The 13290-nt window shown below is 52.4% G+C and overlaps 1 protein-coding gene across 3 annotated transcripts in view; it reads right to left on the bottom strand.

Moving 5' to 3' along the window:
- Nucleotides 1-478: 478 nt before the first annotated feature.
- The window catches only part of Cyhr1 (cysteine and histidine rich 1), a 16429-nt gene continuing 3617 nt past the window's right edge, over nt 479-13290 (bottom strand). For all 3 annotated transcript variants that reach the window (XM_033760813.1, XM_010630484.2, XM_010630485.2), the window contains 3 exons: nt 5824-6062; nt 4941-5152; nt 479-3447 (listed from right to left, as the gene is read on the bottom strand). In XM_033760813.1, the coding sequence (XP_033616704.1) occupies nt 3056-3447; nt 4941-5152; nt 5824-6062 (843 nt within the window). In that variant the 3' untranslated portion in view covers nt 479-3055. The remainder of the gene's footprint in view (nt 3448-4940; nt 5153-5823; nt 6063-13290) is intronic.

Genomic DNA, 13290 nt, shown 5'->3' with positions numbered 1-13290 from the left:
GGAACTCGCTGTGTAGCCCAGGGTGGTCTCAAACTCACGATCCTCCACCCTCAGCCTCCCAAGTTCTGGGATTACAGGCGTGTGCCACCTTCGCAGAGGACAAGTGAGATGAGGGGCACAGGGATAGAGGAGAAGGCATGCAAGCAGGGGCTGCCTCAAGTGGGGTGGGAATAAGGTGGGTCAGAAGACAAAGGAGCTCCCACACCCTGCCCGAGGTTGCTGGGCAGACCACAAACTGCCTTCTCTTCTGGTCCAGGGGTCACAGGACAATGTAGCTCCAAGGAGACCAGTTCTCCTTCAGAGACTATATGATTTGTCTATGCCTGTTTCCCTACTGGCCAAGCTAGGAGGTGCTACAGGCTGGAGGTCTGGAGAGAGAGGTAGCTACAGGCAATAGGCAATTGGGAGGCTGGCAGAGCCCAGGGGACCCACCCACAAAGCTGTCTTCTGGTAAGGAAACACAGACAATACATGGTTTGGAATTTTTTTTTTTTTAAACTACAGTTACATACAGAAAATATCCAGAGAAAACGCAGACCACAAAAGTGACATGACAGTCATTTCCAATAGCCATAAAAACACTTCTTGCTCTGCTTTTTAAAAAATTATTTTTATTTTTGTAAATGTCTCACTTTGGGCAAACAGGAATATGGTGCTCACAGGGAGTAGGGGTAAGACCTGTGGGGGAGGAGGGGAAGGCATTGCTTAGCCTGCAACCCCCAGGCCTCCCCTTCATCTGCTAAGGCTGGGCCTCCCATCTGCAGAGATAACAGATAAAGAACCAGTCAGGACAGCAAGGTGACAGAAGATTCTGTAGACAAACCAGTAGATGTAGCACTCCCAGCAATAAAGGGCCCACAGTGACAATGCCACAAGGTTTGTGGCACCAGCATAGCTGGGGAACACGAGTCTTCTCAGTCACCTGGTTTCCCTAAGGCTGACTCAGCTACTGGGACAGTCACAGGGCAGGGCCATGCTGGGGACGGCATTGGGATGCCTAACCCTCAAGACACACACCTCTAGGAGTGCCTCATCCTCAGCCATGTCTTGGGAAGGCTCCTTCTATCCCCAGCCCTACACACTGGGCTGGCATTTGGGTACTGAGGCTGCAGGACTGCCAGCTAGGCCTCTGTCCCCTTCGTGGCCTCCTAGTTCCTGCAGCCCTTGCTAGCCCAGTTGCCCGCCCCCAATCTCAGCTATGCCTATGAGGAACAAGCCTTTCACCCTGACCTGTACTAGGAGTTCACAGGGCTGCCCTCTCCTCAGTCATTCACACCCAAATACAGGTGGATAAGCCAAGCCAGCCATGCCTTGGAATTGATGGGACTCCGCAGAGGGCCTCTGTGTACTGCCAGGCACACATGGGGTGTTACCTGGCTGAACTTGAGAGGCCACAGGACCCATGAATTACTGGGGCCTAGGCTGGGACTTTGCAAAGAGCAACCATGGCCTTCCCAACCATCCCCTGGTCCATCAGCTTTACAAAAGAGAAGGCTCCCCAAGGAACATTCCCAGCAGGCCCATACCCTGAGCTGAGAACAGGAACCCAAACAAGATTCTCAGAAATAGCTTTGAGAGGCTTTTGCCTGTGAGGAGGGCAGAACTTACTTAGGGAGACACACTAGCCCACAACAGCCATACTCAGGTATATGGCTGAAGCTCGCACCCTATCCTGGCTGAAGCTCGCACCCTATCCTATAGTCCCTTCCCACCATTTCTCAGCCCCCTGACCTTCAAGGTCAGGGAGGAGCCCTAGGGTGGTGGTGGGGGTCAGTGGCCTTAGCTCTGTACTCAGCCAGGATTACCTGCCCCTCAGGATCTCAGGGCAGAGTAGTGAGAGCCAAGGCAGCCCACAGGGGCCAGGTGGCTGCTCCGAGGCATGTGGTAGGCTTTGTCAGGACAGAGGAAACCAGCTCTTTGGTATTAAAGCAACAGAAAACTATCAGACGAGCCCCATCTCCTAATGAAGTTCTATACTTCCTAGTACCTCTGAGAGTTCCAGGGAAGAACAGACCAGAGCCCAGCTCCTCCATACAGGGCTGCTTCCCACCCTCTGAGCCCCAGATACTGGTCCTGGTCAGAGCCACCCCTCAGAACATCAGACGACTTTGAGTCAATGCTGGGGTGAACCCACCTCTGTCAGTCAGGAAACCACACTGTGGCTAGCAGTCAGTCTCTGACAGCAAACCTTGCCCTACCAAGCCGGCATAGCCTATGCCTGCTCCTTTATATCCTTAGGATACTGTGCCCTCAGGCTGAGTAGTGAATGGATTCTCTCTCTCACTAAAACTATTATCACTTATAGAAGAGCCTGTAAAGTTTAATTTTTTTCCTGGGAAGAGAAAGAATTTCACCCTGCATTCCGAAAACATTTGCTGAGCCCTGGTCACAGTCCTACCTCCCTGGGAGCGCAGTTGGGTGGCTGGGGGAGCCTCAACTCCTCCTGGCTCTCTCTGCCCAGGCCTGTCCCAAGAACCTTGTGACAGACTGTAGGGGAGGCAGTGTCTCCAAGTTTCTCCTGGTGGGGGGCATGCATGGTGCAGTAACAGAGACAGGGTGGGCTCTGACTCCCAGGCCAAACCAAAGCTCCTGCGGCGTCCATTCACAGGCGTGCCTTCCCCTCCAACAAAACAGCACGTAGGAAACAAGGCTGCCTTTTTAATCACAATCAAATATGCCATCTGAAGTCAACAAGGGCCCCTGAGCCCAGCCAGGAACCAGGACATGAAGTGCAACCAAGCTGTGAGGATGGGATTGGGTAGGGGCTGCAAGCTTCTCACCCTCCTTGCTGCTAACCCTGATCCTGAGTCCAGGGCACGGTCTCCTCTGAAGTCAGCCCAGCCTCCAGCTGCCCTGGGAGGGGGTGGCAGGGGTAAAGGAGACAGCTGGAGATGGGGACTGCATCACACACGCAGACATTCCCAGTGTTTGATTTTGCACATTCTCCTCTGCTAAAATGATCAGATAGTTGTGTGAAGCCACTGCCAAGCCAGGGGTGAACAGGAGAGTGGTGCCAGGCCATAGCCCTCTGTTCCTCAGGAGTCTTGGACCCATCCTACTTCTGTATCTGGAATAGAAAGAGCCGCAGGTTGATGTTCTTGGCGGCCAGCAGCTTGTTGCACTCCACAGAGTCGATGATGGGCAGGGGCACATAGTCTGTTTCATTGCTTTCATTGGTGAAGACAAAGTGGTAGATAACAGGACTGATCCTCACGTCATCATATGGGCCCTTGAGCAGCAGAAAGGAGCATTCCAGAGGCGCTGTGACTTTGCTCTTGAGGAGGAGCTGGAAGGAAAGTGTGCGCTTGCATGACAGGTTGGGGTTCCGCTCTGAGTCATTCACACGAGCCTTCAGGACCCATGTCTGGTTCAGCACTGTGAACCGTGGTGTCTCATAGTACAGGCGTGTGATGAAGTCATCTGTGCGATATGGCCGAAACTGGACTTCTGTGGAGACAGATAGGGCCAGAAACAGCCAGCTGTTAGTGTTGGGTAGGGCTGGGTGGCAGCGCCTTCCCCGACCAGGCCAAGGAGAGGCTCAGCCCAGGAGGAAGGCAACTTACCCAGGCACAGCAAGCTCTACTTGTCACAGGGCAAGTCAAACGTAATTATGGCAAACGGAGGCGCACAAGCTTTGTGGAAAAACTACAAACAGAATTAACACCAATTAGCTGGAGAGTTCAGAGGTTGTGGGAGATTAAGGCCATGTTCCAGGTGTGGCCAACCTATAGGGCCACCCTCCTCACCCTCACCCTCCTCGCAGGAGCAGGGTAAGCAGACACACAGACAGGATGCAGTTCTGAGAACAATTGCACTTTATTGGTTCTGATACAGAGCTGCCAGAAAAGCTGGTGGTGGGCAAGTGGTACCCAGTCCTGCCCAAGGAGACTCCCAGGTCCTTGGGATGTGATGCGGGCTCTGCCTGGCCATTGGTGGGGCCATCAGTCAGCAGGCAGATCTGCCTTTGCAGTCCTCTTGCAAGCCCACAGCCTGTGGCTGGCAAGTCCCTCTGTGGAGGCGCAGGCTTGCAGATAGCCAGTTCTTCCTGCATGGATAGGGTGTCCCACCCGTCCACTGATGGAACCACATGTCCCAGCCCACCCAGACCCCATGGGCCACCAGATCAGGCAAGGCTGTTTTAACCAGGGCCATGGTTTTCTGTAGCTGCAGCCCTCAGGCCCTTGGCCTCCTGGGCCTTGTGGGCCCATCTAGCCAGGCTCAGGCGAGGCAGCACAGCATGACTGGCTGCCACATCTGCCCTCGGTGCTCTGGGCTGGCTGCCTGAACAAGAGGGATGGAGTCTCCCTGAGTGGGCACAGTGTCAGTAGGTGCTTCTTGCTGTCCTCTGGACCAGGTTCTGGCCTGGCTCCTGCTCCCCAACAAGTTCAAAGGCATCAGCAGTGGCCTGGGAGCGAGGATATCCAGTGGGCCTAGGCCCAGTCCAGTCTGCCCATCTGTGGTCATTCACTCCCAGTTCTACAGTCTGAGCTGGGCGCCCTCAGCCCTGTTACTGAACAGCTTCATGCCACTTTAGTGACCATTTGCAGGCAGGATCTGACTTGACAGTGTTCTTCTTGCTCTGGGCTTGGAGTTTCAGGTCGGAGCTCCCAGGCTTGCCCACGACACAACCCACCTTCCAGTTAGACCCCAACCATACCAAGGCTGTGGAGCCCCATACACTTTGCTGGGGTTGTGGGCCAGGTAGGGAGGTCAGGAAGGAAGGGCTGCTGTGAGAGCCATGAGCTGCACATTGGGGCCCTGTTAGCCCCTCCCTCTGTTTAGTCTCCAATCTGTCTTCTTCCCTGAGGTATCCTCCTGTTCACCTGGAGTTTTTCCAGACCCCGGCCACCTGGAACAGCCTGTGCCCACTGCCCAAAGCCTGCCCAGCACTCCCCTCCAGCCTACCTGTGCAGCATGCAGCAGGTGGTGGGGTGCCTCACCTGTATAGCCGATTTTCTCAAAGCTGAGCAGGCTAAAGATACTGTTGTAGAGCTGCATTTCCTTGCGGTGGCTCTGGTCCATCTCATCTAATATCTCCATCAGCTCGTTGCCTGTCTTGGTTGGATGGGCACATGCAGCCTCATGCACTGTCAGCTCATGGAAGGGGCCATGCCATGGACAGCCGATGCGCTTGTATTTGCACTGAGTTACCCTGGGAGGAAGTGAGCACAGCAGTCACACCTGTGTCCAGAACAGGTGACTGTGTTCAGTTGTCCTCCAGAGGCAGCTTCTGCCAGCCACAAACCTCTCCTTGTAAGACACACTTAGCCCTGAGCCCAGCCACCAGGGTTGGTTCAGAGTGCACATGTGCATGCGTGTGAAAGAGAGGGAAGAGGCAGACAGAGAGGAAAGAAAGGAGAAGGAAAAAGAGCCAAGAGTAAGCTCTGAGCCAGTGTACTTCCTGCACCCACTGCTGTGGTGTCCCTCTTCAGCTTGGCAGTTTAAGTGGCTGCCTGATCCTGGTCCTGGACTTCACATTCTAGGAGAGGTTTGGTGCTAGGGCCCTGCCAGCTGGGCGGCCATGTTCATCTGCAGAGGCTGGACTGCAGAGCAGCCTCACACCAAGCTCCCAGAGCTCCTAAACTAGCTACACTGTTGTGGGCCTTCAAGGGCTACCCACAGAGAACTTTGCAAGCCAGTGTCAAACATGTTAATACCAACTAGGTACAGATTCCATGCCAAGCTCTGTGGAGCCCACATTTCCCCCACTCCTGAGGCCTACAGGATTGTTAATAGGCTGTACCAGCCAAATCATCCTGTATGGGGCTATGCTTGCATCAGGGTCTCCACCTGTGTGATCATGCCCCCAGCCCCAGCAGTCACCTGTCCTGGCATTCCTCTTTCTGGTGCCTCTCCAGTAGGGAGCGGGGAAACTGGCGTAGGCAAAAGCCACACTCTGAGGGCAGCTCGCTCACGGCTTTCTCCACGGCCAGGTTCCGGCAGCAGAGGCTCTTACTGATCTCACAACGACAGTTGGGGCACGTGGCCTGCTCCTCCTTCAGCCGGGCATCTGCTAGTAGGTGGATAAAACAGCCAGCGCACATCAAGTGACCATTAGTACACTGCGAAGAAGGAAAGGGAAATGAAGCTCACAGACCTGTAGGATGGGTGCACACACACGTGCCCACCTGTGTGCACTAACTCCAGCCAGGCCAGGCCAGCTGTCTCAAGGGACTCCAGCTGGTGAGGAGAGGAGCACATGGTAGTCTCCAAGTTGTGCTGGTGTCTAGCAAAATTTGAGAGCTGTTCAAGGAGACAGAGCAGGACACTGACAGCTTAGGCTTTGTGGAGTGGGGCCTCATCAAATCTTTGGGGTCTCAGTTCTACCCTGATGCAGGACAAACTGGTAGTGACTAATTTTTTTTTTTTTGGTACCAGGGATCGAACTCGGGTTCTTGCGCTTGCAAGGCAGGCAGTGGAACCACTGAGCTAAATCCCCGGCCCGGAAGTGACTAATTTGACTATACCAGGGACTGGAAACTAGCTTTTGCCTGCTCTACGAGAATACCTGGCTCTTGGCCTGCCATAGCAGGGCACTCAGCCAGCAGCTATCCATGGGGGAAGGGATGCTGCTTCCCCTCACTGAGGCAGGCACTCTCTCCTTAGCCTTTGAAAAGCCTCCTCATGAAGGGGACAGGGTCCTGGCTGACACAACCCTGGCCCTTCAACCCCAGTCCTGCTAGTGAGCACAGTGGAGAGTGGGCAGCCACCACCACTCTGGGAGAGTGCCATTCCCAGAGCTAATGGAACAGAGTTAATGGCAGGCAGAAGGCTAAGTTGGCCCAGGATGAAGGCAGGTGGGAATTGGACTGCAAGTGGGACATGGTACTCAGCTGGGCAGATCTAGGTGGGTTAGCAGTAGTCAGGTCTTGGTGGGGGGGTCCCTTCCTCACATGGATGGTGGGCTTCCAGGATCATTCTCATCCTGGGTGTCAGCATACATTATCTAAGCACCACTTGGTCCCATCAAGAGACACAGGGTGGGCTGTAGGCCTGGCTCTCGAGGGGCTCATAGTATAAAACGGAGGCCTAGATGCTAGGCTCACCATGTTACAGCCTCTCTGCAGTATGGATAGGAGAGGGAAATCCTCCTAAGGCCACTCCTAAGCCTGGCTGTGTTGGGGCCAAAGCTGCACACGTGCCATCCTTGGTAAACTCCAGTTGCCATCCTATTATTTCAGCAGGCTTTCTCAGTCTCCATGGGCCAAGTCTGGAGCTCTGAGTGCTGTAACCTACATACTAAGGACTGATAGCAATAGAGACCTTCCACTGAATCCTTCATCCAGCATGAATGCCACGTATTATCTGCATTCAAATCTCAAGTACTAAGTTAGGTTAAAAATTAAATGACCTGCCTTGGCTGGGCCTGAATGAACATGGCCTGGCAGGGGCCAGTCAACAATAGGTACTGATACATGGGTTGGCTGAAGTAGTAGATGCGGCTAATCCTGGGAGGGAAAAATCCATCTGCCCTGACAATCACCAGGGGTCAGCGCAGAGTAGACTGGGTACTAAGGGTGGATTAAAATGTGGAAACATACTGGGCATGGTGGTGCATGCCTGTAATCTCAGCAATCAGCAGGATGAGGCAGGAGAGGATGACTGCAAGTTCGAGCCTAGCCTGGACTACATAGTGAGTTCAAGGCCAGCCTGAACTACATAGCCAGACTTTGTCTCAAAAAAAAAAAAAAAAAAAAAAAAAAAAAAGGATGTAAGAGACACACAGATCAAAGGCCTAAGTCACAGGCTCTCTCATAACTCCTACCTGTCTGGGGGCTGCTTGGATCAAGGACTGCTGTCGCTTCTAGAAGGCAGGGAAGAATACAGCACCGTAGTGAAGTAGTAAATGACCATATATTCCAGGGACGAAACCTCTGGGTGCCCCTCAGAAATGAGGGCCAGTCACACAACACTATGTGGCACTGCCACTGAGGAAGCCCAGTAGGACACCAGCAGTGAGACACCCACAGGACCTGGTATTCCTAAAATGCTCCATGTGGACAGCTCTAGGCACCTCTTGGTGAGAGGTTACCTGGGCCTTGTCCAGGTTCTGGGTCCAGCTCTGCAAAGTCACCTCCAGAGTCCACTAGTCCGAGCAGAGGGCAATCACATTCCTCCTGGGTGCAGCCTAGCCCTTCTGGAGCTTCTAAGCAGAGATGGGGATATGTGCCCCAACCCTTGGGTACTGGGCCTCTCCTCCTCGCTTTGAGTAGCTGAACCAAACTCAGGAAGGAGTTCATGGGCCGTTCAAGCTGCCAAACATATCATCACTTATTTCCTAGTACCACGTGTCTACCCACCTGGAAAGCCACCCAAGCCTGAGCTGGCCCAGCAAAAAGATAAGCCACATACATACACAGCCCTTCACCAGCTCTTCAGGGATGCTCTTCAGGTTAAGTTCCAGATCAACATCCAGCCCAACCGAACTGCCTACAGCATGGTAGTCACCGTGCTCCAGAGCCTTCTTTCCTCAACCACCCCAGCAAGACCAGACTTCTCATACAGGACTAGCCAAGGGGTGGCCACATGTACCCTCAGCTATGGCTGGGCCAGACTGCACCTGCCCCAACTTGTGCCCATTGCCCAGTAAGAAGCTGGGTGCCAGATAACTCCACAAGTGCTGACCACAGTGCCCATTCAATATGCTAGATCCAGGTCCCCCAAGAACTCCAGAAACAGCCTCTGCACGCCTAGGTCAGGCTGCCCTACCACCAAATTGGAAAATACTGGACTCACAATCTAGAATGACAAGGCAGGACATCCCATTCCCTCCTAGGATGGATGTTGGCTTGTAGCTCAGACTTCAGGCTCAGAGGTTGCTAGCAGCATGACTTTGGGTTCATGATATTCCATATATGGTCTAAATTTCTTCATGTGCACAGGTGACAAGTATGATAATGTGGGAGGGACAATACATCTGGCAGCAAGGCTCAGCCCTACCAGAGCAAGCTCAGAACAAACACCAAACCTATGTCCTCCATAGCTGAACCCTTGGAGGTCCCATCCCCAGGAAAGCCAAGGCCCTAGGCCTTTTGGCACATGCTTAATACACACAAGTGGCCCAGAAACAGCCATTTGCACCTGCACCCCCGGAATGGCACTTAGCCACTCCTTTAGCCCAGGTGCAAGCAGATTACATGTGACTCAGGCTGCACATACAAAGAGGGTCCCTCTGTACTGGCCCCTCTCTTGGTTTAAGGAAGCCAGATGGACTGGCCAGGCTTAAGGATGGGTCCTGCAGTTGGACCATAAGTGTGTCTTAGGAAGTAGACCCCTTTAACTTTCAATAGGTTACATGTTCCCTGTGGTCAGCTAGACTTTTAGCACCTCTTTCAAGCCTGAACCACATGGTCCTTTCAAATCCTGGAGACCCAGTCATTCTACTACGGGACAGATGGTACCCAGACCCATGAGAATAGCTCTCTCCTGTTCAGAAGGTCAGGGACCCTCAGGCCTTTAACAAAAGCTATCACTTCCAAAATGCAGCCAAGGGGCTTCCTCCTGGGCATTAACTGTAAAGCACTGCTCAGCCAGCTGTCCTCCCAAACATTCTTCCATGTCCAGTGTTTAGGCAAGGTTAGGCCAGGCTCACTGGCATACCCCATATGCTCAACCCAGTTTCCTTAACCTCCTTGGTTGAGCATTGATCTGAGCAGAAATAGCTCAGATCATAAAGCCAAGGTCATAAAGCCCCTAAAGGGAAGTGGGGCCTTGCACTTTCCATCCAGGTTGAAACTGAAGTTCAGGGTTAGCCTGGATGACCTCTCCTCCTGATGTCAGGACATCAGTGTGACCCAGAAAGCCCAGAATGTGACTCTTACTCGGAAATAAATACTTAGATCTAAAAGTAACTCAAAACGGCAAGCTACCACCACAAAAGGACAACCTAGCCAGATTCCAGAAATCCTCCTTGTTTGAGTCCTAAGTTTTAGACTCCTAAGCAGACTTATTTCCAAAACTCTTTTCTGCCTCAGAGTGAACAAGCGGTGCCAGAGGCTCACAAGGAGTTAGTCTCCCAGAACACCATATACTCTCAGATGGGGGTTTGGCAGAGGGAGTAGCCTCTTACCAATGGAAACCAGTCCTGTGGAACTGAGATCTGGCATAGAGGCAGAAGACCTTAGAAAGAGATGGAGGTGGGACATACTAACCTTCCTAGAGTGCTGAAAGTGCCTGGAGATATGGGCAAGAAGAAAGGCATCAGTTTGAGAAACACTGCCTCATGCCCAAGAAAAGAAGGGGCAGGGATGGAGAGCAGATAGCTCAAGTGGAAAGCATACAGGACCCTGGTCAGGGAAGCAGCTGGAGTCACATCAAATGCAGGCTAGGCCACATCACCCCCTGCCCCCTGCCCAAGAACTTGTGCATGGTGGGAATAACAGGTGGTGCCTCCAGGTGTCAGAATCAAGCCTCTGGGCCTCGCTGACATCACAGCTGGTCTTTCTTTCCCCCGATCCCCAGTACCAGGGATCAAACTAAGGACCTTATGCTTTTGAGGCAGGCATGGCACCACTGAGCTAAATCCCAGCCCTGGGCTAATCTATCTTATGGAGAACCAGACGTGACCTCCTGTGAAGAGCTGTGCCAGCAGAAATGGGAGGAAGGTCAGGAGTTAGTCTGTGGCTCCAACATTCTGGATACCACCAATGCTGAGTCTTCCCTAGAGTTAGAAGTACCCACAGGTCACACTACCCTCAGGCTATAGGGCTGTGTTCAGAGTAAGGTGGCAGCACAGGCTGCCTATCCTTCAGCCCAGCCTAGACCTGACTAAAACTCCTACATGGGTGCTCCTTGCTGCCCTTTCAGCCCTCCTACCACCCACATGGGTCCCTGCCCAAGCCTCAAAATTGTGACTACTTACCTCGCCAGACCAGTTGCCCAAGACACACCTAACACCTACACAGAGAACATCAAAGTGTTCATCTGTTGTTACCTGCTGTGGCCCTTAACCTCACATGACACAGGCCATAGTGGCAAGAATCACCTGCTTAAGAGCTTTACACTTGAGTAAGTTTCCCTCCTTGTGACAAGTCAAGATGGCACCCGTCTGCTCCTACCATTACTCAGAGCTTCCTTGGCAGCACAGGTGGCATCTGGCAGCCAGACGACACATTCTTGAGTTACTGTGCACTCAGCCAACTACAGAAGCCTGTGGAGTTGTCACCACTGCCCAGTACCAGGTACAACACACTGAGCACAATATGGCTTCCTGGCTCTTCTAACCCAAGTATAGGATATTTGAGGCTGGTGTCTACCCTGAGCCATGTGTTCTGCTGGGATCAGGCAAATAGTGCCAGCAGAAGGTGGAAACTGACCCACCAGAGACAGCCAATCAACACGGATTACCAAAGATTAAGCAGAGTTAGGTGTGGCAGTGCATTCCTGTAATCCCAGCTGTTCGGGAGGCTGAAAGAGAGTTCAAAGTTGGAGGCCAGCCTGGGCAACTTAAAAACATCCTGTCTCAAGTAAATAAAATTTAAAAAGGGCTGGGGGTGTAGCTTAATAGTAGAGCCCTTGCCTAGCCTGTGCAAAATCTTTGGTTCAATCCCTAACAATAGGTAAGGGGAGGTTAGCAAAAGACAAAAGGGCTGAGGCCAGGCCAAGGTGGTGGCCAGCAATGGGTCCTGACCAGGCACATGTCCATGTCATCTGTATCCAGGTTCTATGGAGAGAAGACCAAACAAGAGCCCAAGTCTCCAAATCTGTCCTGACCCACCACAGGGACATGGCAGAAAGCTGCCACAGGAAGTGTCCCTGGCAGTTTTCAGAGGTACTAAGAAGCTTCCTTCCTTCTCCTGCCCTTGAAGGTTTGTGACCAGCCCAAGTATGTTCTGACACTGATTCAAAGGCTTTCTCACAATCACAAGTTCTAGAGACTTCTTTCAGCCTCTAGAAACAAAAGGGAAACCTCTTTGCTCCAGGTATCACCTGGGAACAATGGAGGTGAAGTGGGGTCTGGCAGCAGAGCCCACAGCTTAGTCTCAGTGCCTATGGCTCCTATGGCCTGGTCACCAGAGTCTCTGGTCAGAAGCAGACCTATGACTCTTTTGGTGGCCCAGAGCCAGTATCATGCAGCCTCTCATCAAGCTGGGTCCAACTTCAGCTCATTCATGGGATGGGAGACAAGGAGCTCCCTGAATGCTCCTGGGAGCCCCCTTCCCTGGCTTAGCTTGCTGGAGTCTCATTCCAGGCCTAGGAAAAGAAGAGATCTTCCATCAGAGCATAAAAAGGGGGTGAGAAAGGAGGAGTAGATCCTGATGGCCCCCAAAGCAAGGAGTAAATTCTGGTGCTGGGATCAGCAGCTATAGGAAATACTTCCCCCACAGGTCCTACCCCAACACTCAGGAGGGTAGATCACCATCTGGGATCCTGGAGTTCTCCCAAGCAACCTCAGATCAGAACAGGACAGATGTAGAACCCTAGAGATTAGAGCAGTAACAACCTAGATTAGCTCTACATCACTTACTACAAAAGCGGCCCCCTCACCTAGGGCCCCAGTCCAAGCAGAGGCAAGGAAACAAGAATCCACCAGCTACTTCCAACTCCTACAAGTACAAAGAAAGTTGTCAGGAACCAGCTACAGTGACACGCATCTAATCCCAATAGCTCAGGAAGCCGAGGCCAAAGGCTAGCAAAGGCTTCAAAGCCACCCTGGGCAATTTAATAAGACCCTGTCTCAACAAAACAAAACATACAAATAAAATGCATGGGAACATAGTTCAGCGATAGAGTGCTGGCTTAGCACAGGTTTAGTCCCTGGCACTGAAAAAATAAAAGGATGACCATAAACTTGCTTTGCTTCTCAAAGGAAATATGACTGAGGTGGAAAGAGATATGGGGTGGATGGTAGACACATTCTCCCCACTGATTCTAGGTATCAACCAGAGGTCTGCCTCTGTTACCTTGACCAGGTACGCCATCTGACAGCACTGAGCTGGTCAAAGTACCTGAGTCCAGTCTTGCTGGGTTTTCAGATGAGGAAGAGAGGGACAGACCTTCCATAGCACTGGCAGCCAAGAAAGCCAGGTGTGGGTTAGGTTGAGGCTAGACAAAATAGACTGTGGGGCCTGTTGTATGCAGTTCCTCCAGATTGGCAGCAAGAGAGTAAGTGGAGGGTCGAAAACAATTCCTCCATTCTTCTTGTTCATTAGGACCAGAAGAACAGAAAAGATGCACACACTGAAGTTCAGAAGCAAAGGGATACGGCTGGGGGTGTGGCCGCCAGAAAAGAAAAGCTCTCTCAGATAAAGAAGCCTCTGCAACCAGCAAGCCCGGGACGGGTGGGGAGGT

This window comes from Fukomys damarensis, unplaced genomic scaffold (assembly GCF_012274545.1).
Source record: "Fukomys damarensis isolate Sample0158 unplaced genomic scaffold, DMR_v1.0_HiC HiC_scaffold_5, whole genome shotgun sequence".
Lineage (NCBI taxonomy): Eukaryota > Metazoa > Chordata > Mammalia > Rodentia > Bathyergidae > Fukomys > Fukomys damarensis.
Note: the sequence above shows the minus strand (reverse complement) of the source record. Positions and strands in the feature narration are given on the sequence as shown.